Source organism: Watersipora subatra, chromosome 1, assembly GCF_963576615.1.
Source record: "Watersipora subatra chromosome 1, tzWatSuba1.1, whole genome shotgun sequence".
NCBI classification, from domain to species: Eukaryota; Metazoa; Bryozoa; class Gymnolaemata; order Cheilostomatida; family Watersiporidae; genus Watersipora; species Watersipora subatra.
The window spans coordinates 29,821,338-29,849,220 of NC_088708.1; the positions used below are offsets into that span (position 1 = coordinate 29,821,338).

The 27,883-nt window shown below is 35.7% G+C and overlaps 1 protein-coding gene across 1 annotated transcript; it reads right to left on the minus strand.

Annotated features, from left to right (window-relative positions):
* Positions 1 to 646: 646 nt before the first annotated feature.
* LOC137385543 (armadillo repeat-containing protein 8-like) lies at positions 647 to 27,659 on the minus strand. The gene is made up of 17 exons (XM_068072024.1): positions 27,581 to 27,659; positions 26,204 to 26,271; positions 24,512 to 24,726; positions 21,583 to 21,773; positions 19,274 to 19,354; positions 18,779 to 18,945; positions 18,270 to 18,330; positions 16,607 to 16,798; positions 14,987 to 15,070; positions 14,648 to 14,812; positions 10,867 to 10,956; positions 7,146 to 7,238; positions 6,677 to 6,862; positions 6,168 to 6,227; positions 5,222 to 5,317; positions 1,852 to 2,021; positions 647 to 1,676 (listed from the first exon to the last, which is right to left on the minus strand). The coding sequence occupies exons 1-17, from the start codon at positions 27,626 to 27,628 to the stop codon at positions 1,637 to 1,639; spliced, it is 2,007 nt and encodes a 668-aa protein (XP_067928125.1). The 5' UTR covers positions 27,629 to 27,659; the 3' UTR covers positions 647 to 1,636.
* Positions 27,660 to 27,883: the final 224 nt, after the last annotated feature.

Here is a 27,883-nt window from a genome sequence, read left to right on the forward strand (position 1 = left end):
ATGGTGATTTATCACATGAATTTACTGCCGAGGAGCCGCAGTCAATGGACAAGGCTAAAAAGACTCCGAAAGATTTGAACAAACTGAGCCTTCTTGAGGCAAACAAGGGTCGGCTACTAGGTGAGATCGCTTTTCAGTTAGATAAGCGAATCCTCAGCTTTGTGCTCAATGGTAAATTCAACAAGCAATGCAAGTATAAAAGCTTCTACGGCTACAACGTAGTCAATCTGCAGCAGAGAATAGTAGAGAGAGAAACAGGTGAGCTGAAGGAGGTGATGCTCGACCGCTACCGCTTTCTCATGCAGACCCTGCACTCTTTGGGATACGAGTTTCCGCATCACAGTAACTTTGCCGTAATGCTCGTCAACAAATATGGCGTGATGAAACACGGCGTCACTGAGATGAGAAGGGTGGAAATATCTGTACACGATGAGCCAATACTTAGAGACTTCATAAAAAAAAATGCAACTTCTCAAGAAGTGAAGAACACATTAATATTGCTGCAATGTTTAGCGGTCATGGCCGCTGATGACGGCATGCCACTGTTTATATGGTAAATTGAATTAAAACTAAATTTGCACTAGATGACTGTTTCATTTGCGAAAAACCCTGCAAAAACTTCGCTACTAGAAACAAGTGATACAAAAACGAGCAACAATATTATTGGGAAATATATAAATATAAAAATAATGATTTTACAGAATAAAATATACAAATAGCAGAAACAAAAGCAGCCGAAGTTGAGCAAGGAAGCAGAGTCACCAGATGAAAGAATATGATGATATCTAACAAAACCTTGACAATAAATAGCCGTCATACCAAGATAGCATTAATAAGCTGTGATTGCATTAACATCGACACATAATTACACGACCAAATGTCTGATAGGGCATATGAATGGAGAGCTTCCAAATGCCTAGTAAGAATGTGCAAATCCAAAATCATTTAGAATACTTTCAACCAATCCAAAATCATTTAGAATACTTTCAACCAATCCAAAATCATTTAGAATACTTTCAACCAATCCAAAATAATTTAATAAACTTTTAACCAATTGATGGTCAGATATCGTGATCAGAATATAAGAACCAAAATAAATTTATGCAATATTAAGCTCTCTCATAACCTCAGAATCAAACCAGAGCAGATGTATAACATTGGTAGCTATAGCTTAGCTTTCACAGGGTTGACATGTACTCGGTTTAGGTGGGTGTCAATGGTTCAGGCATGAACAAAACCAGAGACATACAAAAAGGAACCGGCATGTTTACACATACGGGTGAGCTATCAAGATCAGCCCCACCATTTTAAGCAAATTGTTTAGTCCTTAACAAACAAAATTTGACTGTGTATATGGTATATCTGATCATTTGCATCGCTGTTGAGTATTTAAAATCTTGGTAGCTGCTCAACTGCGTACAACTGCTTGGCATAATCTAATGACTTTGGTGAATGGGTACAGGCATGACAAGATGATAGGGATATGATCAATGGCTGTGAAAATGGAAGGGTAAACAGAGACAACGTCAGCAAAGTGATACCGTTCGAAGCACAGCCAGTGAGCTACCTATCACATAGAATTCTCTGTGATGCAACACATTTTACCCAGAGTCCTTTGCCATGCCACCCCATCTAGTCACTTCTTTGCACTGAACATGCGCAACGTCGTATCTGCTCTACAATGATGAGATAACAACGCATTGAGCAGCTCATTCGGTAACCTATTTATATACAGAAAATATTTATTACTGCAGTATTAACTTCTTGTAGAACTAGATTACGTATAAAATGATTATTTACTTCAGTAGGATATATATACGTATATATATATTCTGTATATGCAATACTTACTTTTCGGAAAGTACCTTGTCTGGCGACCGTTTGAGCTGCTCGATGATCTTGTCAACACCTATATTGAGTAACTTCTGCTGCCGGTCAAGGCATCCTGTCTCTTCTGTGTCCCAGATAAGGTTTGTCACACAAAACAAGGCAGCCATATTGAGCTTTTTGTTCGAGTGTTGCTACAAGCAACCAGCAAGAAAAGATGACAAACTCTTTTTTGAATGATACAAGATGTGAAGTCTGCATACACATGGATGCCCTTCCATTGAAATCACCTGCATGTAATTCACTCTATGCGGGCTTCACTAGTGTAGTGGACCAGTCACCAATGTGGATCCCCCAACCATCACCCTTGTGTATTCCCTAAATTGGTGCAGACTACAAGTTGCTTCAGGGGCAGTCTGCACCAATTTAGGCCCCTGAAGCAACTTGTAGTTGTAATCGCCTCCTCACAATGTTTGTCTTCTACCTGCGTGTCTATGCTTCAAAGGCTATGGTTCATAGCATCCTTGAATGCATATGGCTGCATACGAATATGACTATACAGTCAAAACTTTATGTCTGACATACAGAGTAATATCTAGTACTCGAAATCTGGGAGTTTTTTTTCAAAACATTGCAGTTTGAATATCAGTACAAATTTATACAGTTCTCTATCCAGTAGTTCAGTTCCACATAGCTTGAACAATATTAAATAGTATTCATACCTTCCTTTCACGTTTCAATATCATGCATCAGAAGAAATGTAACGCAAAAAAGCAACACTTTCCCTATAATTAAAACAACCGATAATAAAAGCAAACATCTTTGATTCAAAGCTATTTAGTGGTTATGAAGAGAAATTGAGAGCGATACGAAGAAAGATGGAAACGACTGTAAGTGGCGATATAATTAAATGATATAAACGAAACAAAACAGTATATAAATAAGTTGTTAAATTTATAAAATTAACATGGTGTAAATAAGACTAGCTCTGGTACTCTATGATGACCTCTACTTATGTCTCTAGTACTCAATCATAACCTCTACTTAAAGGTTGACTTGCAACAAAATTCTCATTACAGTTATTTTGTATCAAAAGATTCACCATGTCTTACTATGTTGTGTTGTAGGTGCCAAATATGTGGAAATGTGATTACAAGCTCTTAAAAGCTCAAAAACGAAAAGCCACCGTAGATTGCAATCAGTTTATTTCTCTGACGTAGTCATGATAGTTTGGTTATTGTCTTGTCACGTGATGTTCTCACGTGAATTGAAAGGCCAATAAAAAGTTCAATATAAACTTATCGTAGCACTAGTTTATGACAAACACTTCGGGTTTCACCGAAGACCCCGTATCAAATATAGATGCTCGCTACTTTACAGTTTTGTTTCGGCTTGAACTAATCGTCAAGTCGTAATCTGATCATGTGACCCAATATTTCGAAAATAATTTTTGCAGCACTTTTCGATTATCACAGTTGACCAACAGGCTCGTCATGATTATCAGACAATGATATGCACTCCTTCGAGTTAAGATTAAAAAGTTTAACAAATTTTTACGGTAAGTTATAAGATATCAGTGCTAAAAGTGACAGCATTACAATGATGATAAAATAGACGCGTAACAACAATAGACTTGGTTTTATTAAATGCGTGAAGTATATTTATGTATTTAAGTATTTTTGTGAAAATATTTCGACGAATAAGGTTGCGTGAAAGTGTAAACAGAAACCATCTACCACAACTACGTCACATTTAAGCCATTTTGGAAAGAGAATCCAAACTACGGCGGTCTCGTGTGGCTGCGATTAACTGTTCGTTTTTGAGCTTTTAAGAGCTTGTAATCACATTCCCACATATTTTGCACCTACAACACAACAGAGTAAGACATGGTGAATCTTTTGATATCAAATAACTGTAATGTGAATTTTGTTGCAAGTCAACCTTAAAGTCCTACACATCTCTTGTATAGAAAAGCTGTACAGTCATACCTCGCCAAACCAGTGCCTAAATATATGAGAAAATCGAGATACAAGCAAATTTCGAGAAAGTTTCTGCCTTGAGATACGAGAAACTTTCAAGATACGAGCATATGAGCCAGTTATCGAAGACCACTAAATGGCCAAATATGTGACAGACTGCTTTCAAGAACAGCATTGCTCGGTCTTCCGTCGAACCAGTTTGAAAAAGGTTGGCTAAAAGTTATAGTGAAAGCAGAGCAAAATGCGACAGCCGGACACAAATAACAAAAATTAAGACGAAAACAACATTAAAGTTTTGTTTAGTAAAAGATTAAAACTTAGCTTCATGTATGTGTTTAGTCAGATAAAATCATTTAAGTTAAAGCTTATGTTATGTAGCGTCAGATGTTTAGGGTACCAAACGTGTTGCTGTCAAGTCTGTCTGTCACGAAAGTCAGAACTCCATACAGTACTGTACATAATGATGTTACATTTTATTGCAGATCATCACCACTAAATAGGTACATGTATTTGTTACTTTATGAATGTAGGTACTGAGTTGAAACAAAAGCATATTTATCCATTGTAAGACCCTCTTTAGATAGTTTTTTCATAGTAAGGGAACAGATTAATTTATATCTAGCTATTTTATATAAGAAATATGGCATTGAGATATGAAAACATTGACATACGAAACTCAGTACTAAAACGCAGTAAGCTCGTAGATTTTTACACATAGTATTTAATATTTTTATATAACATATTCACTTCAATGTTATAAGTTATACCCTGAAATATTTAACATTAAGTTTTAGACGTGTGACCATATAAAATCACATACAGTGCATGCATTTCCTTAAAAGAATCTTTGCTCTAACATATGACAGCCTTGATATATGAAGCAAATACCAGGATGAATTAACTCCATACATTAAGGTTTGACCATCGACTGTCCTATAATATTTACTGCTTGAAAAGTGAGACTGATAAATAAATTAGATGCAATTAATCAAATTTGAAGATTTGAACTGTCACAGTACAGTAACCATTTACATCAGTCTGATATTGTAATATTGCATTTCATATAGTAAGATGATATAGCAAGATGTAATACTCCATGTACATTGTATTAGCAAGGTAAAGGAGGAATGCAAATGAACTCAACAAATGACTAGTTGCAGGTCCTGTATACCTAGAGCTACTAACAGCTGAATTGGTTAACAATCATATAATCCTTACTAGCATAAGAACTTAACACCGCGACACACCAACTATCTCTAGGATATGAAATTTAGTTAAATAAAATAATCTCCGACTGCATGGACACACATCCAAAGACATCTTCAGAGGCATAGCAATCTCTACCAAACATACATGTATCTTAGAAGCAAACAGACATGCAGCGAATGCAAGGATATTTAGCGGGCTAGACTCACCATATAGTCTAGAATCTTCTTGAGTATGTCATCATTATTCATTATGTAATCCTTTGAAGCATTGCCATCAGCAACATTACCCAGAATGCAAAGAGTCTGAAAACAAAAAACTAGCATGACATAACGCTGAAAAGTTTCATAGGACATGCGCAGAAGTAGCTGCTGCTATGAAAAGGACTGATAATGTGTGACATGCTCATATAAATGTTCAACTGAGGCGATTCACACGAAGCTACGAGTGTAAAGGCGCACTTCAACTGTTCCTTGAACAGACAGACTAGAGCGGTTGAAGGTTTATGTATCAAATCAACTACCTGTAAATGAAAAATTGCAACCAATATTCTGACGGTTTTTGCACTAGCGTCTTCGCATCAAGCTCATATTTAAAAAGAAGAGGTTCGATAGTCAAACACCCATACTTATGAAATGTAGCCTATGGGTAAACGTAAATGTTATTCATGGGCATCAATACGCTATTATCAGTCTTCGAGCTACACCGTTCTCTAAATAAAAAGGCATGAAACATCTTCAGTATTTGAATAAACTGAGATTCTCTAGGAGACATCATCAATGTTTAAACGTAATGTTCGATAGCTTCCAATTCTACTATCCTTTCATTGAAACACAAAATAATATGATGCAATGATAGCATAGCAAAGTATGGATGACCAGACATTTTAACACACACTATAAAATCACCATTGCATGTTGTTAGCTTAATTAGTGAAGCAGAATTAATCCTAACATTGCTATATCAGCTTCAACTCATTAAATTTAACCTCAGAGACAGTTTGGAACCCTTTAAAATCCTTCTGCATCGCTGGTTGCATTCATTTAACAACAACATACAAAGTATTAGTGATTAATAGATTTCACTGCTTTCCTATTCAACCCCAGCAAAGGTTAACTCGTGCGATACTTCAGATAACTCTGAAGGTTTTCTCACCTGCTCCTTGATCTCTGCGTTGTGTTCGCTCTCAAGTATCATCACAACTGCCTGTATAACCTATAAAAACACAAGTATCTTAAACAGCTATTTTTGTATCGTCTGCAGCAATCCATTCATCATATCCCTAATAATCATGCCTGTACGTGTTGTTTATTTAACCTCTGACAAGGAGAACGTGCCAACGCCTCCCACCTGTAACTACTGTAACTAAAGGAGTATTAGGTGACCAAAGTAGATCGGTAAAAATCTTGGATTCCTAAGAGAACCAAAGACAGTCATGCTGACGCATGAACTACTCAAACATACATGTTCTCCACAGAGACAGTCATGCTGACGCATGAACTATTCAAACATACATGTTCTCCACAGAGACAGTCATGCTGACGCATGAACTACTCAAACATACATGTTCTCCACAGAGACAGTCATGCTGACGCATGAACTATTCAAACATACATGTTCTCCACAGAGACAGTCATGCTGACGCATGAACTACTCAAACATACATGTTCTCCACAGAGCTGCATGACATCATCAATATGAGGTTTGGGGGAAAGAAGGTTCCGGAGAAGCCCTAGAGTTTTCATGACTATCTCTGTAAAAGGGTCACGAAGCAGTGAAAAAAGTTGATCGCTGCCGAGCACTCGAATTAATTCAGCTTTGACCTTTTGATCAGCTTGAAATGCCATGTTCTACAACAGAAGTGAACAGCAAATACAACGTAATAAACTTTATTTCTTTATTCGTCAACTCAAAGGCTCGAATGATTAACAGAAGCCGAGTGCATTCGTTAAAATGAAAACTGTGGGCCTACATAAATTCAGGTACTTAGATAATTCATCAAATTCATACCACGATGTTAAAAGACATGGTAATCATGTTTTCTAACATGCATAAACAAACTCTCCATTAGAATGTTTCAGGATATTTCAGGAAACATAATAATAGCATAGCCACAAAACCACAAATACCAACCATGAGACCCCAGACAGCATTCAACCGTAGAGGAACCTTTTGACTAAAAGTTAGATAGACCAATAAGTCCACTGCTCCCAAGTCAACAATAGCCTGAAATACATAACATAAATATATAATATTCATAAAGATGTAATATAATGTAAAAGCAGTATATCTGCTTCTCAAAAAGCTTCAGTTCTTACTACCTGCACTGTACAATTTAAATGTTTCACGCAATCAACACGAAAGCATGCCAATCAGTATGAATACATGCCAATCAACATAAATCAATCCATATGATCAATAAATTTCAATCACAATACATTAATCAAACATGATTACACGTTAATCAACATGAATACGCATTCACATATCCACCAACAGATTGGTAACACTTTCCCAACTATTGCTAAAGATAAGACTCCCTAGACTTGCCTAGTCGACTCTGGTTAAAATGGAGCCTGCTAGTCTGGTTACCGATAAGATGGACACTACCATGGGTAAAGGCAAGTTATCTCTCAGAGGCAACAAGTGACATCAGTCAACAAGTGACATTAGTCAACAAGTGACATCAGTCAACAAGTGACATCAGTCAACAAGTGACATCAGTCAACAAGTGACATCAGTCAACAAGTGACATCAATCAACCAGAAACTAGCACTTATTAAAGGCTGGTGCATCTGCAGTGAAAGCTTTTAGGTGTATGGAGTGCAACAAACAAACAGCTTCCAAAATATGCAAAGTAAATAGAATCAGAGTGCTTTTGCTCTAGAATGTAACATGGATGGTTGCTCTAAAACTTTGAAGAAAGCGTATCTGATTTAGTGCAGATACAAACGTTGAGGCTGCGGCGCAGCGTCTTATTCAGGAATGTTAAAGTTGTGTGTTAGTCCAGGATGCTGAGATACAAGCTGATGCCATCAAGCTTGTACAGCAAATAGGGATTCATTTTGAGACAAGTGATATTTCACAATCACAACGGACTGGGTAGTAAAGTAACTCATGGAAAAGCAGGAAATGCTGCAGGAAATGCTGGCAAATGCGTGGAACCATTTAGGAAAAAGGTTACTGATTAAGTTAGGTGAGGGGCTACTATTATTTTAGTTGTATAATGGAGACGAAACTGGATTATTTTGGCACTCATTACCGAAAAAGACTCGAGTTTTTAAACATGAGGATGCCACAGCGGGTCATAAATTGAGCAAAGAACGTTTGTCCATGTTGTGTAAATACAGATAGTTCTCACTAAGGGTAACGGAAATGTATGGCTGCCCGCAACCACTAAAAGAGTGCATGAATCATATACTGGTACATTACTATCACTTTCAAAAATCATGGTTCAACATGACAGCCTTCAAGGACTGGTTCTACAAACACTTTGAACCTGCAGTGAGAAATCCACAAGAAAAGGTTCTCAAATTGTCCGCTAATAAGGTAAAAGAGTTGCTCCCCATAGATAACACACCTGTTCATCCAAGTGAACTGCAACTTATGGACGAGGATTGGAAGTTATGATACATATTTGTACTACCCAATATTACCTCACTCATACAATTCGTGGATAGGGGCGGGGTAATTGTACCCGACAAAAGGGTATACCAATGATGTTATCTAGATAAGGTAATTTAGTTGTACTGGCAAAAGAGGAGACCTTATTAACAAAAAAAGAAAAAAAAAGACACTCGATAACATCATGTACAACATCAAATCAGCTATATTTAATGTTGCAGCTGCATGGAATGCTGTAAAAATCCGCACCCAAGCCAATGCATGGAAAAAGATTTCATTATGATCTAGATGTGAAATTTGACTTTGAAGGATATGAAGCAAGGGACTTTCATTATAACTTGACATGGGCCGCAAAGAGATGGCTGAAGTTATTGTCAGGACTTGATTAGAAGACATGGAGAGTGACCCTGGCTACCAAAGTGCTGATGGAAAAAATACAGAGATCAGCGTGTTCTTTCCTGCCGGTGACAACAGACAAGATTCTAGAGACGAAGGCGAAGATGTACTCTCAAACCCTGAAACTCAAACTCTCCCATATGGGAATCACTTGATAATATTACCAACTACATCGATGTAGCATCAGAAAGTGAGATCGAGGAATACTATTAACATTTTAGAGCCTTCAGAGAAATCATCTCTGTTGACAACATCAGCCAAAAAAACAATGTTCCTCAAGCCTGCTCATCCCAACATTATGGAAATTGATAAAAATATGGATGATACACAACCTCAGTTACCTTAACCTTCTACAAATGGTTATCAGCCAACAGCTTTTTCTGACTTAGAATAGATCACCACATTTACCACTGACAAATGTTCATCACCTAAAGATCAGCAATCATTCATGTAAGGTGAATAAATACTAACTATACGGTTTTCTAGTCGAACTTATGTACAGTCAAACATGGATAACTCGTCCACGGATAGCTCGAACACATGGTTAATTCGAACATTTCCTTTGGTCCGTTCCCACGTAATGATAAATTGCTATAGATAACTCGAACTCAACACTGTTAATTCGAACTGTTTTTTTGCCCAACAGCTACCGAAACGGTTGTTTTCGCTTTAGAAAATCACTTTATTCAAAGCCATAGAGGTAAACTTCATCTTTTCGTAATTCATAAGCGTCGTTATTACCACCATCGGCAAAATATTTTTGTCAACGACTTTTCTAAGAGTTTGGTGAAATTTGATTTATACTGCGATACGATGAATAGCACGAGCTAGCCGGGTCACGCGCGCAAGAATTTTCGCCACGCACATACAAAACAAAAATCGCATGTTGTTTTGTATGTGCGTGGCGAAACTCCTTGAGTGCGTGACTCGGCTAGCCCGTGATGAATAGTTTTCCGACGTTGATTCCGTGTTGAATCAACGTCGGAATGTTGAATGTTTGAAACGTCTTAAAAAATGTTGTAATTAAACGTATACGTTGTCCGAGCTACAAAAAACTATTCATCGTTTGACCTAAACACAGAATACGTGTGTACATTCATTAAGTATCTATTAAAAAAGCGTGAGTGATATAGAATGTACCGTAAAACCTCGTAAAACTTCTAATTGAACTGCCTCGGAGTGTTGCTCTTAACGAATCCCAGGTAAAGTAAGGTAATCTGCATAAACTTCAAGAAAAAACGGCAAAATTGATCGTGGGTAAAACCCCAAAAGAAAAAAATGTCTTTTCTTTTGAGCATTTCAACAACGATCAAGTTTTGCCAATGTCAATCTGAAAAACGTCCTGGCAATAACATCACCTCAAACAACAAACCAATCTCAAGTGATAGAAAAATCTCTATACTTTTTCATGAAAACGTTTTAAACTTTACATTAGAAGCAGTTAATTTGAAACAAGCCATTTGTGCTTTTGATTTATATTATAGTTTGTATATGTACATGTATCTACTAATAAATAAGTAAATATATGGACTTGTGACAGTGCTCTGATAACTTGAATGCTCTGATAATTCGAACACTTTTGCTCGGTCCCTTGAAGTTCGAGTTATCCATGTTTGACTGTACTTATGTATCATCTCAGTCTGATTGTTTAAAAGTACAAACAGCGTAGTACACAATAAGAAGTGTAAATAGACCTTAGTGATGTGATTTTTTCTGTATATATAGACTTATCTATAGGCATGTCGGCTACACCGGACCACTCACCTCCTATATTAGTTCATTTTAGCGAGGTTTGAGTATATAGGCAGGTTTAAAAATACATTAAGCTACATACCTCCTTGTTAGGAGAGAACTCAAGGAGTAGATTACAGAGGGTCGAGGAAGCTACATTCAGCAACTCATCACAGCTATCTGTTCTCAGCATCTAGTGGATCAAATAGATACAAATAGAGTAGAAAGGTTATAGGTTTGGTGACTTGAGAAAAGATGCTCTGTCAGTAGTCAACCATTCAGTAGACCATTCAATAGGGAAACTATAAGTAATTCAAGTAGTTTTGCAGAAATGTAACAACGTACTGTTGAAAAACATTGGAGAAATATGTGATAATTGAGTACAGCTTTTCCATAAGATAGGCGTATGCGGCGAGATCTGGTTACTCGCAAGTGTATACCATACGAGTAACACTCAAAAGACTCTGAGCAGTTGACAACACCAATTGGTTCTCTCAAATGTAGCAATTGTGCATGTAGTGATTTTTGTGATGTCGATGTAGTGATTGTGCAGAATTGAAATTGGCCGACCGATGCGAGCAGTTGATAAAGTAACACCCCAGCATATTAGTAGCATTTATCTACATGTATAATTAGTACAACGAGATGCACAGTAGCTAAAGCTGGTCACTGTCATTCAAACATTTTTTTCCTTTGATGTAAACTTTAAACAGAGATGCCCCACTCCTACTATTTGAATTTGCGTCGAAATTTCCAGTCATAATGATAATTACCGTACCTTTCGGACTATTAGCCGCTACTTTTTTCTGACGATTTGAGCTATGCGGCTTATATAAGGGTGCGGCTATTCTGTGGCTTTTTCTTTTACCGCTAGGGCGCATTAACCAGAATCGCCGATTAGTGTGCCTCTAGCGATGAAAGAAAATACGAAACAATGTCTAACGGTACTGTTCCGTTAGTCACTAGGTTAAAAAGCGTCGGTTAATACGAAACAGTGCCGCTAGGCACTGTTCCGTTTTAAACAGCAAAATTGCTGCCGCGTTAAAAAGCACTGTCCTGAGTTATGCAGCCTATACAAAGGTGCGGCCTATGTATTGTTTTATTATCATTTTTTGTAAAATAAAGCAGATGCGGCTTATATAGGGGTGCGGTTTATAGTCCGAAAAGTACGGTATTACAACCAATCACGGGCTATGAAAGCACAGGTTATGAAAGTAATGGCATACTCCCATTTGCAAATGCAATAAATTTGAATACAAATTTTTTTTTAAATATTAGCGCAATAAAATAGCTATTAAATTAAAGATTTGATTTATGCTTCTGTAATAAAAACATCAAAGATGCAACACAAAACATTTGAGCTGGAATCGTGATTTGGCGAGCTTTCAGATAGGATTGGTCATAGAGTTATCTCCCTCTAAAGTGATAACTACACGAGCGTTTCCGGTGCCAACAAGGAGCGTTTAGGCCACGCCTCTTTTTTGTGCTAGTCAGTCGTAGTGATTGACTAGATCAATAACATCAGCCATGAGAAGGGTTAAACAAGGATCATGAATTCCAGTTGAGATAGTAATTAATGCTCATATTAAAGAAATGATGATTATAGTTTATTACTCTAATATATGCTTATTATTTAAAGCAATTCAATACCTACCAGGGATTGCTACACATATTATGGAAATGTTTACTTTTTCATTTCTATAAACATAAATATTTCCATAATTTTAGGGAAATGGATATGGAAATTTTATTTTACAAGTATGGAAATAGTATGAAAATGGAAATAATATGGAAATGAATTATGGAAATGCTATGGAAATGGAAATAATATGGAAATGAATTATGGAAATGGAAATAATATGGAAATGGAAATAATATGGAAATGGAAATAATATGGAAATGAATTATGGAAATGGAATTAATATGGAAATGAATTACGGAACTTTTATAGAAATGGAAATAATATGGAAATGAATTATGGAAATGTTATGGAAATAGAAATAATATGGAAATGAATTATGGAAATGTTATGGAAATTGAAATAATATGGAAATGAATTATGGAAATGTTATGGAAATGGAAATAATATGGAAATGAACTATGAAAATGGAAATTGTGACATACACGTAATCCCTGATACCTACATGACTTGCCAAGGCACTGAATAGATAGTGAGTGAAAGTGAAGGTAATGCAAGCAGTTACTCATAGATAACATACATAGTCATACTGGGGTTGTATTACATTGGTGTGATGGGAAGCTAATCAACTGCCATCAACTATGAGCTGTACTACCCGGTGTTGCCCGAGTAATAAAAAAGTATTTGAACAGAAAATTTATTTTTATATAACATTTACTATTCTGACTTTTAAACTTCATATCATGAGAAAATATTTTTAAGCAGTTTAAATGAATTAAGAGGAAAAAGAAAACAACTCTAAAGGTTTGCAAGCTTTTTCAAACAACTACAACTTTTAAATTTCATATCATGAAAGAAGTGTTTTGTCGAAATAAATTAGGAAAAAAAATAAAACTGTAAATGTGTTTAAATGTAAAATAATTAGCAAGTAATGGCTAAATATAATCTGTTTAGCTATGATTACAATGAAAAATTACTTAATAAATAAGGTAATAAAAAAGTCTATTTTATTTTTATATAATTATAATTAGTAGAATTAAGTATAATTTATTTTTATTTAACATATAACAACATTTACCACTTTAACTTTCAAACTACATATTATGAAAAGTGTTTTGTGTAATTGAAATAAATGAAGAGAAGAGAGAAAATAAAAACAACTGTAAATGTTTTCAAGCTTTTTCAAACAACTACCACTTTTAAACTTCATATCATGAAAGAAGTTTTTTGTTAAAATGAATTAAGAAGAAAAATGAAACTGCAAATGTGTTTAAATGTAAAATAATTAGCAAGTAATGCTAAATATAATCTGTTTAGCTATGATTACAATAAAAAATTATTGTAATCATAGCTAATTTTTATTACTTTATTTAATAAATAAAGTAATTCACAACTACTTTTTATTACTTTATTTAATAAATAAAGTAATAAAAAGTCTATTTTATTTTTAAATAATTATAATTTAGTATAATTAAGTATAATTTATTTTTAACTAACATATAACAACATTTGCCACTCTAACTTTCAAACTTTTTGCTTGCTTACATCAAGCAAAGATGTCCACTAACTAGTGGACATCTTTGCTTCAAGCTAGTCTATGTATTTGATTGATATGTATTGAAATCTAATATTACATGCAAGGGCTGTTTGTGAACTGAGGTGACAATGAATCACTCTATCACCATACAATGTCAATACTTTCAGTTGATGGTAGTCGATTAGCTTCCCATCGCACCAATGTAATACAACCCCAGTATGACTACCTATCTTATCTATGAATAACCAATGATATACAGCCCCTCATGTGTGGGGGCTGTATATCATTGGAGTAACTGATTGCATTAACTCACTTACTTAACACCATTTATTCAGTGCCTTTGCAATGCATGTAGGTATTGAATTGCTTTAAATAATAAGCATATATTAGAGTAATAAACTATAATCACCATTTCTTTAATATGAGCAATAATTACTATCTTAACTGGAAATTCATGATCATTCTCATGGCTGACGTTATTGTTCTGTCGATCACTACGATTGACTAGCACAAAAAAGAGGCGTGGCCTAAACGCTCCTTGTTGGCACCAGAAACGCTCGTGTTGTTGAATGCACAGTTATCACTCTAGGGGGAGATAACTCTATGAGATTGGTATCCATCTAAATCGACTCTTATAATTTGCACCAGGACATCTCTAATCGATATGGTAAAAAGAATCCAGAATGATAAGAAGCAAGAATAACTAACCATCATGAGGGGCTTCCAGACCGGGTGATCTTGAAAACTAGTTCTCAGCTGCTGAACAGACCTAGATAAAGAATGAAGGCATCGCACCGCTGCCAGCTGCAGGCCAACACTCTGGCTGTTAAGGCCCCTGCCCATCTGATCCATTGTTTTGTCTGTTTCTATAATCTACATGACAGAGCACCTCAGCTACATAAGCGCAACCAATATCAAGTACATGACAGAGCACCTCAGCTACACAAGCACAGCCAATATCAAGTACCATAGATACGGATAAGACCGCTGCGAACACAAAACCAATGCATCGACACAAAGCAAGCAGAAGTACTATAGAAGACGTACTCTCTTCCGTATATCCTCATCATTAGCGGCGAGTGAGGCATAGGCACTGAGACATGCCTCATGTAACTTGTCCCTCTGGGCTGGCTGAAAGTAAAACTGTAACATTAGTTCACCTAATCAGCTACCAATAACTAGTGCACAGATGTTGGATTATGACCTCCAGCAGAGTATAGACTCCATATACGACCTGACTAGTGTGGAGAGCTTGTACTCTCAACTACAAACTACTGTACAGAGCTTGTACTCCTAACTACTGCACAGAGCTTGTACTCCTAACTATAACTGTACAGAGCTTGTACTCTTAACTACAAACTGCTGTACAGAGATTGTACTCCTAACTACTGTACAGAGCTTGTACTCCTAACTACTGTACAGAGCTTGTACTCTCAACTACAAACTGCTGTACAGAGCTTGTACTCTTAACTACAAACTACTGTACAGAGCTTGTACTCTTAACTACAAACTACTGTACAGAGCTTGTACTCTTAACTACTGTACAGAGCGTGTACTAACTGCTGACTAGTATAGAGAGCTTGCACTCCGAGCTGGTAATACCTGGTACAGACATTATACGGCTAATTACTGCCTAGTGTACAGCCCTAGGTGTTGTAGCAAATAGCCAAGAACAATTCTGTCCAGCAGTCAATATCTTAGTAACCATTTATGAGTAAAGTAACAAGAATAAGTTGAATTTGGTATCTGCGACACCAGGTTATCATCAGAGTTAGCTAGGGTATCAATAAGTTAGTATTTGTTGCACTCAGATGACAACATTACGAATAGATATTAAAGTACACTAGAGTTTGGTCTTGCTGTAGTGAAGTATGGTTGTATCGAACTTTGGATATAGAACTACAGCACCATATTAGAGTAAAATGTAGCACTGTCAAAGCTGTACATATGAATTTAATGCGTTCTGAGATTTGCTTCATATTTCAAAACCATCATATGTTGAATCAAATATTCCCTTAAGCATATACAACATTTTGCTTAATTCGTTCCAGTCTACAATCCTATATAAATCCTTAATTAATATTGCATATAATAACGCATGACATTAGCACAAATGCGTTGTATGAAATGGATGTAAAAACAAATTAATAAAATAATCGATATAAGGAGATTTTTGTTACTTTACAGACATGCGAATGGAAGTATCTACTTAGTGAAGGAAGAGGTGAATGGCGCAGATATTGAGGCAGCAACAGAGGTATGCAGAGTGACTTATACTAATATAGACTAAGGCTATGCAACAGTATAGCTACTATAACCATTAAATACATCAGTTATACTATTTGTTGTATTTATAGTTTTACAAATTAATATATTTATTTGTTTGATTTGCATCTTCCCTTTCACTCATGGTATTGTGACACTTCGAAAGACTTTGAACATTGTATATTGAAAATCGCCTTGGATGTAAAGTCAAACATTTAATTTTAATTTTGTATATTTCGTTTTACATTGTTGGAGAAATTTCATGTTACTAGAATTATAAACTCTAAGTATATATTCATATTGGATATTTTACGGATTATGTTAACTAAAGACTCTCAATAAAGGCCAAGTCAGGGAATTATAGGACAGATAGAAAACACATTAAACATAATTTAAGCAGACCTTAATGGGACAACCATTTACTCTCTCCACTTTGAAGAAGGTTGCAAGAACGGGAATACAGTGATCCGTGATGCTCGCCTGCCTTTGCAGATCCACATCTAACTCGGTCAGGTATGCTATAAGCTCTGCCCCTTCCGTTCTCTCCTGCACAGACTTATCCCCCTTGCAGGCCGTGACCAGCGTAGGCAGAACCTGGACATATATGCTATGGATGTAATCGAGATGATGGAAGCCATTGCTTGTTTCTATCTATGAACCACCTTGGAGAACATGGCATAATGTTGCTTTCCTTCAGTCAAGCTGTCGTATTTAAATTTTAGAGCCATTTGGACGGACGACTAGTCGTTGCTGACTAACATGAGTCATAAAACTCCCATTTCCTTTTGTCACTATTCCTACCATCTGTGTTACTTTAGCAAACACCTCCGATGCAACATTAAAATGTTTAAGTCCAGTTAGAATTGATGGGTTAGTGAAAGCAGTGAGGAACTGATCGAATATTAAACAGCTGTTTTCTCATGCATTAATGACTATTACCCTAATAACAACACAATAGCCCTACTAATTAACGGACCACTGAATTTTACATCCCTAGCGCTTGACCATTTTAGAGAACTCTAAGTAGAAGGTATTATAACATTGAAGCTGCACGTCGAGACTCACGCTGCCGAGTCATTTGCCACTCACAAAACCTGTAATTACTTGAAAGCTGCCGACAGCTTGTGGTTATAGGAAGTTACCTTATTCATCATCAAACAACCTACTGTAAAAAAAACTGTTGTACGAGGCTTTTTATAAATTAGCCTAAGAATGCGAGAGATGTTCAACTGAAGAGTTCAACATCTAATTAATTTTGTTATATTAACCTTAGAGATTTATAACCTGTAGAACACCTTCTTTAACTTTAATAGTTGCGCATGTATTTTCACATAAAAGCTGATATTCTAGCCTAGAAATGAGTGGAAAGCACTAAGAGAAAGCACTGAACGCGCTCACCCTTTGGAAATAACAACTAAATTAACTGTTCAATCAGATGAAACTTAAATTAGTTTTCAACAGCACCTTGGTACAACTGAAGTGTGTTACTCTTCTGTAAATGATCATGCCTAAAATGACCAAAAGTCGAATCCCTTAAAGCTAACAAACAACATATTACTTCTAATTCTTAAGACTTTGATCTGTATTACTTAATGGGCCAATTATAATTGACTCAAGTGTTCAGCGCTGTTCATACGGGCGGGCGCTGTTCATAGGCATGCTGCAGTTGCGGGGTTTGCATTAAACTTGATATAATGTTGGTCAAGTACTCCTGCAGTGGTCTATGAACCACTAAATGATGCTGCGAGCTGACAATACAAATACATTTAAATTTTTTAGATTTGTAATGAGTAGAAAAGACATCTTTATGACAGTGATTGATAGACCAAAAAGATTCAGAGATAAAGGCCCTCCGTTTACATGATCAAGATTTGATGCAATCCGAGCAGATTACAACTCGAATAAGATGAGACAATAAGTTACCAATTCAAAGCATGCAGAATACAGTGAATACTATTTAAACAATGCTCAAGGTAGCAACTATATGTCACGCATCAATATATAGAATTGTCTGCAAGCTGTGCGCGTGTATGCCTGCATGCTACGGGTTACATTAAATACTCACTCGCAGAGTTATCCCTGGGTCTGTGCTCGTCAGAGCTCCAGCTCTGTGTAGAAAGACCAGGCTACAAACAAGAGTAGACAACTCACTCGCGGATAGAAAGATGAGTGTAATTAATCCTATGAAAATAAATAAAAGAACAGATAGCACACTAAAGGTACAATTATGGAATCAACTAGAGCAATGATGCTCAGTTGACAGACAAAGCAGCAGATATGAGAGCAGACAACTACACTATGTTGAAACAATGAGAGAAGATAATTCCATAATAGTGTAGACATAAAGGAGAACTACTGCGCAACCCAGGGCGGATAGCTCCACAAAGCTACAAAAGGAAAAAACTCCAATATTGAAGGGATGAATGCAGACAAGTTCATGATGCTGCAGTTAAAAAGCAGACAACTCAGCAAAGTTGCAATAAAAGAGTACGCCAGAGCTGATGTGAGGGTGGACTGCAAACCATACCTGAGAGAATGAGACAACAGTGTCAAGTGAATGAAATCGTTACTCACCACTTAGCTGCCAGGATACGCGTTGTGAAAGGTTTGTCTCTACCCAAGTGTCTTAGGACGGTGTGCCTGAGGTCCGAGCCATTGTGCCAAGTGGAGAGCATCTGGCTTGAGACGATCTTGTTCTGATAGCAGAGGCAGGCGTAGAACTTGAGCACTGCATGCTCTGACTATATGTAAAATAAATTCTCTGGGTATTCATCAAGAATATAAGTAGGAAAAAATTGAAACATTCAATAACAAACAGAAAAAAGATTAGCTGTAAAACTACTTTTAAAGAGACAATTAGAATTAAACAATATTTCCATTAATCGTAACAAAGCTTATAAGAATGCTTATGGGCTTGTAGAAAATGCCCATAAGCTTTTTTAAACGTGTCTATACTTCATCGAATACATCTGCGCTGCTCTACACACGCCTACAGTTGTTAGATGATGTACATACTGGACTAAACATGCTGGAATAAACATGCCTACTGTTAAACCCATGGCTTCATACCTTTACTAAATTAGAGTGAAGAGCTGGCAACAAAATCTCTACTGATCTCCTGCTGTGGAGATAAATCTGTTGTTCATTGTTCTAAAATCAAAAATATGTGAAAAACTCAAGAAACCATAATTGAACATACAGCACTTTGATTGATAGATCATGTGAAAAGATCACCAGTCTATTGTGAGACAACTCTGCAGCAATATGATATGCATAATGAGTCAGCACTTGAATGTGCAACATTCCTGGTGACGCTGTAGTATCCACATTCTCTGCATATTATCTGCAGTCCCATGAGATAGCGTCATGAGTAATCAGCTACGCATAACAGTATTAACCCTTTCGCTACCAAATCAATTCTTTACCAGGACATAATTACGCATTCGGCAAAACCTAGTACTCGACAGGGGCGAGTATGAACCATTATAACTTTTGAACCAAAGTCTATAAAAAATATTTTTTCCTCAAATTAATCATCATACAATATTACATCGGCTGATCCCATGAAAAATACCACAAATGTGTTCTAGAATGAGAATCACTTCGGCATTTTTGGAGAAGACTGTTAGCATGTCCGAGTCAGACGATTTATCAATATCATTACAGGTGACATCGCTATTACTATTGATAAAATATGAATAATAACTCTCAGTAGTGCTATTCTTCAATAAAAATCGCCCAAAAAACAGACCAAAAATTAATAAAAATTTGGAGTTGTAATGCGTCTAGCACAACTGGTCATTGCTAACAATAAATTGTTACAAAAAATAAAAGTTTTGGCAAAGTAAAACTACCCTCAGGATGGGTTGTTAACTTTATTGGCTTAACGCGTGCAGATAGTTGTTTCCTTTCGTTTAAAGATGTGGTTACGTCAAAATTGAGTTGATTTAAAAAAAAAGCATTGTTTTATCTAACAGTTGATATGTTGTTTGTTGTGTTAGGCGATCTCATTGTCAAGATATTTGAAGATTAAAATCGAAAAAATTGATCGCTCGAAAAAACGCTCAGGCCAAAACCACATGCCCAGACTTGCCCAAAATGATTTAACCAGTGATACAACCTGTCTCTATCTCTCGTATTCACATCGGCTATTGCGATAAAAGTCTAGTCCTACGCGGCTCTATTGGCATAAACTTTATTTTGCACTTGCTCGGGTTGGTTAGAATAAAATTTTAAATCTAGCTACAGATACATTATTATGAATGTCTCACACGCCTCAAACAAGGGAAATAAAAAACTTGTCATACCAGCTTCCTCTAAATACCCTGTAAACATCTGAGTACCGACTACGATTCTGCTGGTCTACGGTAATTAGGTCGTCGAGTTAACTTATATTATCGCGGCCTTTGTATCAGCCAAGTTCTCAGTTACTACTCACACCAGAAACTGGCTACTAAACAAAATAAGCACGCCGCCATATTCGAAAATAATATGTTCGAATATATGGCGAAACCAATTGCATCCCAAAGTCATGTATAGTCAACGTTATCTAGTCATTATTATCTAGTATCAGTATCAATTTGTAGAAAAAATTTGCCGGTCACATTCGATTAGTTAATTCAAGTACAAAACGAATGGTTTTATGAGTTGACCGAAATAGTGAACGCAAAACGACGTGAATTTCATTGAAATCGATAAACCGACTTATTCTGGCAAAGGATTACTAAAGCCATTTTTGCAGCTGTTTGTGGACTCATCTGTTTTTACTTAGTAGGGTGGGGCATAACATTTTTTGAGCTTAATATTTAGTCCATTGAAATTGAGTCGAGCTATGCAGAAGTACCTGCCAATACAGCTCGGATTACACTTCATAAATCCATCCATCAGCTGCATACGGATGTTTTCTGATAAAATTTACTACAATTTTGTACAAATTCATCTTTGGATGAATTAAATGGAATAACTACACATACAATTATATTAACTGTCAAATATGCTTTTTTTGATGAGTGTTAGGTTATCTTAAACAAAGATTTTCAAAAGCCTGAAGCAAGAGAAACGATGCGGTGATGAGTTGCTAAAAGCATTACGGTAAGCCATTTTAGCTAGCCGAGTGGATAGTCAGCTACACAACTCTGATGACATAACTCTGTGCTTGCCATTGAAATGTGCCACTTCCTATGTGCAAGGGTGGCGAGTGGTTATAAATAATTTCAGGAGTAAACAACCCTTGATTAACATCAGTTGTCTTCCTGGTTAAGGACTTTCGCAAAACATGCAGACTGCTGCTGACGCAGCTCGCTATGTTATCTATCACATCACTATTATGTACCACAAAATAACTGAAATACGTAAGTGGATTTAGTGTCAAACCTTACCTCGCAGCACTCAGATAGAATGGTGGCTACACAGGCTTGCGTTGTGGCTGATATATCGACAAGAGAAAGCAGGTGTGGCACTATGGCAGGATCTGAGTATATGAAGTCTTTTGGACAAATAGACGATTGTGAAAGTGACCTCAGACAACATAGACACAGTTCTATGTATTTTACGTTGCTGTCGGCCAAGCCTACATAAATGAAAGCATTTATGATTATAAAAACCATACATGGTTGAAATTAAATTAATGTGACAGAGCTGCTCAATTTAATGCGTGCCTATACAGTGCAACCTCAGGATAAGATTTTGATCCGTTCCAGGGTTGGCATCGCATGGTGAAAAAAATCGTATGGAGGGGTATAGAAAACCATGTAATTAAATAATGCAAATATCCCCTGGTAATAATCATCAAAATTTTATGTAAATGCTGCACATATTAAAAATTAGTAACCAAATAGTATGTTAACCTTAGTAACTATAGTTACCTACAGTAGCTTTATTGCATTTAGTGTATTTAGTGGTCATGATCTGCAAACAAATGTAACATCATAATGTACCATGTGCAGCATGTACTTTAGTGAATTCTTACCTTCAAGACAGACATATGTACAACATAAACTTAACATAAACAAATAAGTTTAGCTTACTAAATAGAATTGAAACTAAGCTTTATTATGTATTTTTAACTATTTTACTGAATTTCAACTTTTTATTACTAAAATTTTATCGTTTATCAGTTTCTGTCTCCACTTTCACTATAACTTTTGGCAGACCAGTTTAAAACCTTTTTCAACCTAATTCGGCAAGAAAAACCAAACGCCGCTGTTTTCGTAATAAAGTGGACTTTTGTTTGCAGGTTAAGAGAGGTTGTCTGACCGGTGACTTTTTTTAAAGGGAGCGCAACTCCAACTTTGCTACTGGTTTTGAAAGGAAAATATAACCATTTTACACACGAGAATTGCTGAACTGAGAGAAATCAGTCATCGTAGATCTTTCTGGCATTGTGAAAATGTTTTTGGCAAGCAGCATTTCAGTGACTTTGTTATTTTGACATAGGTAATAAGCACACTGACTGCCGAATTTGAACTCAGTCGAAAATTTTGTTGAACTCGTATGGTGAAATAAGATTCGTGTGGTGAGGTGAAAAAAAATCATTGCGTTCTTTTTCGTAAGGTGCAAAATCATATATCAGGGTAAATGTATTCTGAGGGTGCACTGCATTGGTAAATAATTTTTTTTTAAATTGGGCTCATTAATTTTAGGAATGAAACTTTTGCATATGAATCTGCTGAATGAATCGCAATACATGTTCACATGTGATGATTAGCATGTGACTCCCTTTCTTTCGTCTTTACCACATAAACTGACTGAGCGCAGTCAATAAATAACATTAAGATTCACTTATTAGTGAGGTAAAACTTGTCTGAAGAAGATGGCCACATCACATGGATAAATAAAGCGATATGTAACAGCGGAGATGGTTGATTGACTGCGAGACTACCAGTCAACACAGGACAGACGAATTGATGATAATGGTGTAGTGCATGCAACAAATAATTTGTTTTTCGTAAGCCATTTGTAGTGGCTAATTCGCAACTGCACCATTGATATGAGTAAATCTACCTTGAGCATAGGCTTGTCTTCTTGAATAAAAAAGACTTTTAAGAAAAGGAGTCAACAGCTTGAAGTGAATTTTGTGAGCAATTAATTTTTTGGGTTTATCACAAACTATCACAATAAACTCCTGCTTCTTTTCTCTCATATCTTCGTTTGATATTTCAGACCAATTCGGCAAGTCTTTTCATGCGAGGTACCAACTCGATATTAGAGATGCCCCGATTCTAATTTCACCAGCCGATTCAGATACCAATCCGATATACCGATCCGATATACCGATCCGATATACCGATCCGATATACCGATTCTTATTGAAAAGTAATCCGATTCAGATCCTTTGTGTTGCATAGATAATTTTTAATTTTATTATACAAATACAATGCAAAGAAAATATAAATATTGATCTATTTATTTGTTTGTATTTATGGACAAAAGATATACATGTATATATATTCACATACTGACATATGTGCATCTAGTAACAAAACAGTCCATGTTTCTTGTAATCTGCTATTAATAATGTTAATTACTGTTAGTGGTACAGCTTTCTCTGTGATAATGAAGTCTGTCTTCTACAGCTGAACGAACTGATGCACCTGTACAAGTTTAGAGCAAATAAATGTTTCTCTAAATTACGTGATTCAATTATCTCAGTGAGACTTATCTATCTTCTATCACTATCGATGTAGCAAGTCGTACTGAAGAAGGATTCACTTGCCACAGATGATGAAGGACAGGCTAAACACCGATAAGCCACAGAAGTTATTTTATGCGATGCAAACGATACATCATATCATCAGGATCAAGATAGATAGATAACTTTATGCATCGACTGCTCAAATTACTTTCGTAATGCTAGTACATAGAAATACTACACCGCATTCTTGTTTCTCATCATTGGTCTCTTGTTCGAGATTGGCTGCAATAAATCATATCGCAGTAATTGGGAAATACAGCACTTGGTGATTACGTCCCGACTAAAGCCAAAAGATTCCTCAGCTGTGTTGATGTTTATTAGGCTATAGACATGAAATAGATTGTGTGACAGGCCTGGAATTCATTAGGTAAAAGTAAGGAACTTGCAGCTGATGATTTTTTATTAGTGTAGCAGGCTAAAATACGGTTTTCTGCTAAATAGTTAATCTGCAAAAAGTATCTGAAGTTTCCGATTTTTTAAGAAAAAAATCGGCCGATAACGATTCAGATACTTAACACCCATATCGGCACCGATACCGATATTGAAATCGAGGCAACTCTACTCGATATGTAGCCTCATCAATTCATAAGCAACTAAGGAATAAAGTCTCGTACCTCTAAGCAAGGTATCAATAGCACCAGCTGCGAGCACAGCGTAGATCTGATCATCTGAGCTCTTAACCAGGCTTCCTAAAACTATCACACTTTCGATACGGACAGATTCATGCTGCCCTTCATCATTGAGAATCGCCAACAGTTTCCCTACTATTCCCTGCTTAATGAGACACACTTTTTCTCGCTTGTTACCAATAACTCTGTTCTTGAGTGCACTAAAAGTAATAAGTACTTCTGTTAGCGTCGCGAATAATCAAAGATTCTTAAACACAAACGAGATACCGAAATGTGTACTCATCTATGTATACCATTAAATTATCAGTCACTCATATTGAGTAATGAAGTTTGAATAGCCTGACTGTCCACAACACAAAAATACAACATACTAAATACCTGAATTATCTCCCCTACTTTATAGATCAACTCACTAACAACTGTGAGATACGAGATAAATACTACCAAGCGTTTATAGGTATAGATTACTAACAACTTTCAACATCTTTTACCTTTTAATATTTTAGACTCAATCATATGTGATGTCTATATTTTATAGAACACCATTACAACATGTCACATTTGTTTTGAATTCCAGCCCTATGAACATCAACAGAAAAGATCTAGCTCTAACAATCATCCTGAACGTGGGAACTAACTATTAAAGATAAGCATAAACTAGGCAAATAATATTAAGGGTAATAACTTCATCTATCTGTTTACCAACATTCACAGACTAACAAATATTACTAATAAAGTAAAACATATCGTTTCGTTTATGATAATACTGTAAATACGGTGTCCATTTCTAAATCTTTGAATAATGCCTTCTACAATTTTAATTGTTGGTCTACAAACAGTGTTCTTATGCCATTTATCTAGGAGCTTGGAATGCCTTAACCATATTCTTTTCACCTTTTCAAGAAACATTCATATGAAATGATTGATTTTACTCATCATTATATTGAAGCAAAAATGTAGAAAATTGACAACGCAAAGCTATCTGAGAGTAAAAGAAGGAATATAGTATAATATAATAACAATAGTAATATATAATAATTATAATAATAGTATAATATAATAATATAGTATTTTTTGCCAAAAATCCTTGTCTTTTGAATATTATTCATCTTTCAATATTAGCTACCTTTAGTGGCTATTTTATGAAATGCCAGACTGGTATGTTTTGACACTGGGCAGAGAAAGCTTTCACGAGCTGGTAAATATATAGTCCACCCTAAACAGAAGAAATTAGCGTGTCCCGATATTCACTTTGTGTCTCAACACTGTCACACGCTGGAGCAAAGTCTCTTATAAGAACACATTGTATTTCATTTACCTAGTTCTACAGCTCAAACAACTTTCAATAAAAATGTCAGTTAAATACAAATAGCATAACACCAAATACAATATATGAAACTATGTAAAAAACTAGATGTGAAATAACTAAGATATACGTAGCAAGCTATACAAATAAAAAAACTATCTATAAGAGATTTTTATTGTGACTTCTACATTTATGTTGAAGACAGGCATAATTAGTTGTATCATTAGTAAAATAGGAGAAGACGGACAGTGCATGTGTGAAAGCAGTGATAGAGATAACGGAAAAAGTTCAACTTAAACTACATAAAGTTGAAACTATCACAATCTCTGAATTTTTATAAAAAACACTTTTTACAGTATATATATACTTACACAATTTGCTCCAAAAGATGCTCAACACTATCAGCTTCAAGAAGAGGAGAGGAATTAGCATCAACATCCTATCAGAAAAGGCAGTAAATTTGCTTAGTCAATAGTAAAAAATAGTTCCGATAAAAATTTTGTTAATCTACAAGCATAGCATACCCTATTATTAACAATTCAAAAGCCGATTTTAAAACAAGATTTTAAACTTAGCTAAATATGGGTAACTAATGAGGAAAATATGAGATTGAAAATGTAGTCCTACCTAAAAACTATTCACAACAAACTTAGCAAAAGCTTGTAAAACAATGTTAATTAGATTTTTTTGAGATTATTTGTATGATACAGTCAGTGGTGCTTAAGCCGAGTTCGCTTGAACCTTGCTAACTGAATGATGCAGTCTCACTGAATCAGCTAAAGTAGTTCATTTATCTATTTGATACATATTTTTTTCACGATGAAGAACTCGATGAGTGCAAATCTCAAACAGCCTATGTATGATGCCACTATTGTGCCAATACTATAGTTATGATTTACAGCAGGTGGACGATTTATTTTCGTCTAAAAATGCAGACTAAATGACTAAAGAAGAAGATAACAGCCTATGACTGAGTATAATTCAAGGACTTGTTCAAACTTTAAAAACTATTAAAATTTAAAAGATCAAATGTGTGAAAGAATTGCGTGGAAAGAATAACATCAAAGACTCCATAATACACTTTCTTTCAATTTTATTTTTATACTTGCTGCTTAGTGTTTACTAGTCACATGTCCTATGATCCAAATGCTTCAACACAGCTCTATCAATTTACCAGTTTGTCATTTTTAAAGTTAGCTGTTATTCTATGTATTGTTATTTTGTGAAAAAACATCGAGTACACTTCGACAAAATAATCCAGAGAACGCCATTTAAATACAAGTAAAAAAAATGAACATGATCATAATAGAAATACCCCAGCCGCAGAACTCACATACTAAAATTTGAATTACATTGTACGCAAATGAATATTCAAATACATATTGTATTATGTAGTGATGTTATATATATTTTTGTATGCACTGTACGTAACTATTCGAATAGTTTATAGTCGATGTCATATACTAATCGCCATAACGTGCGAGAAGTCGAAACAAAAATGCATAGCATTATCATTGTTGATGCAATGGTAACGATTTGATGCCTGACATGAGCCTAGCAAGTTTGATGTAACCAAAGACTGTTAGCAAAAATACTACACTATTGTTTATGCAAAACTCTGTGCGCAGATTCTTCAAAATTTTGTCGGAGTGAGCACAATTTGGCAAATACGGTAGGCCCTATAGCAAATGAACTTGATACAAGAAACACCACAAAAATGCACACAAATCAAAATTTCTAAATAATACCATAACATGTGACGTCCCTTGTTGGCTTTGCAGCAAATGAACCTTCATCACACCTGCAACCACGGCGCAATTTGCCAACAATTTTTTAAACTTTCCTTTTACACGGATATGTTTGAAAAAGAGTCCCAATGCGGTATTATACTAGATCAAATAGCTGTTTTGCCGAAACTCTTACAATTTTTGCATAGACATCGTAGAAACCATTAAGAAGCTTCCAGAATTTGATTTGCCAATAAGGATTGCGATTGCAAATTCTAAATGGTTTTGTGATACGTATGTAGCTTGAAGAATGGCTTGAAGGAT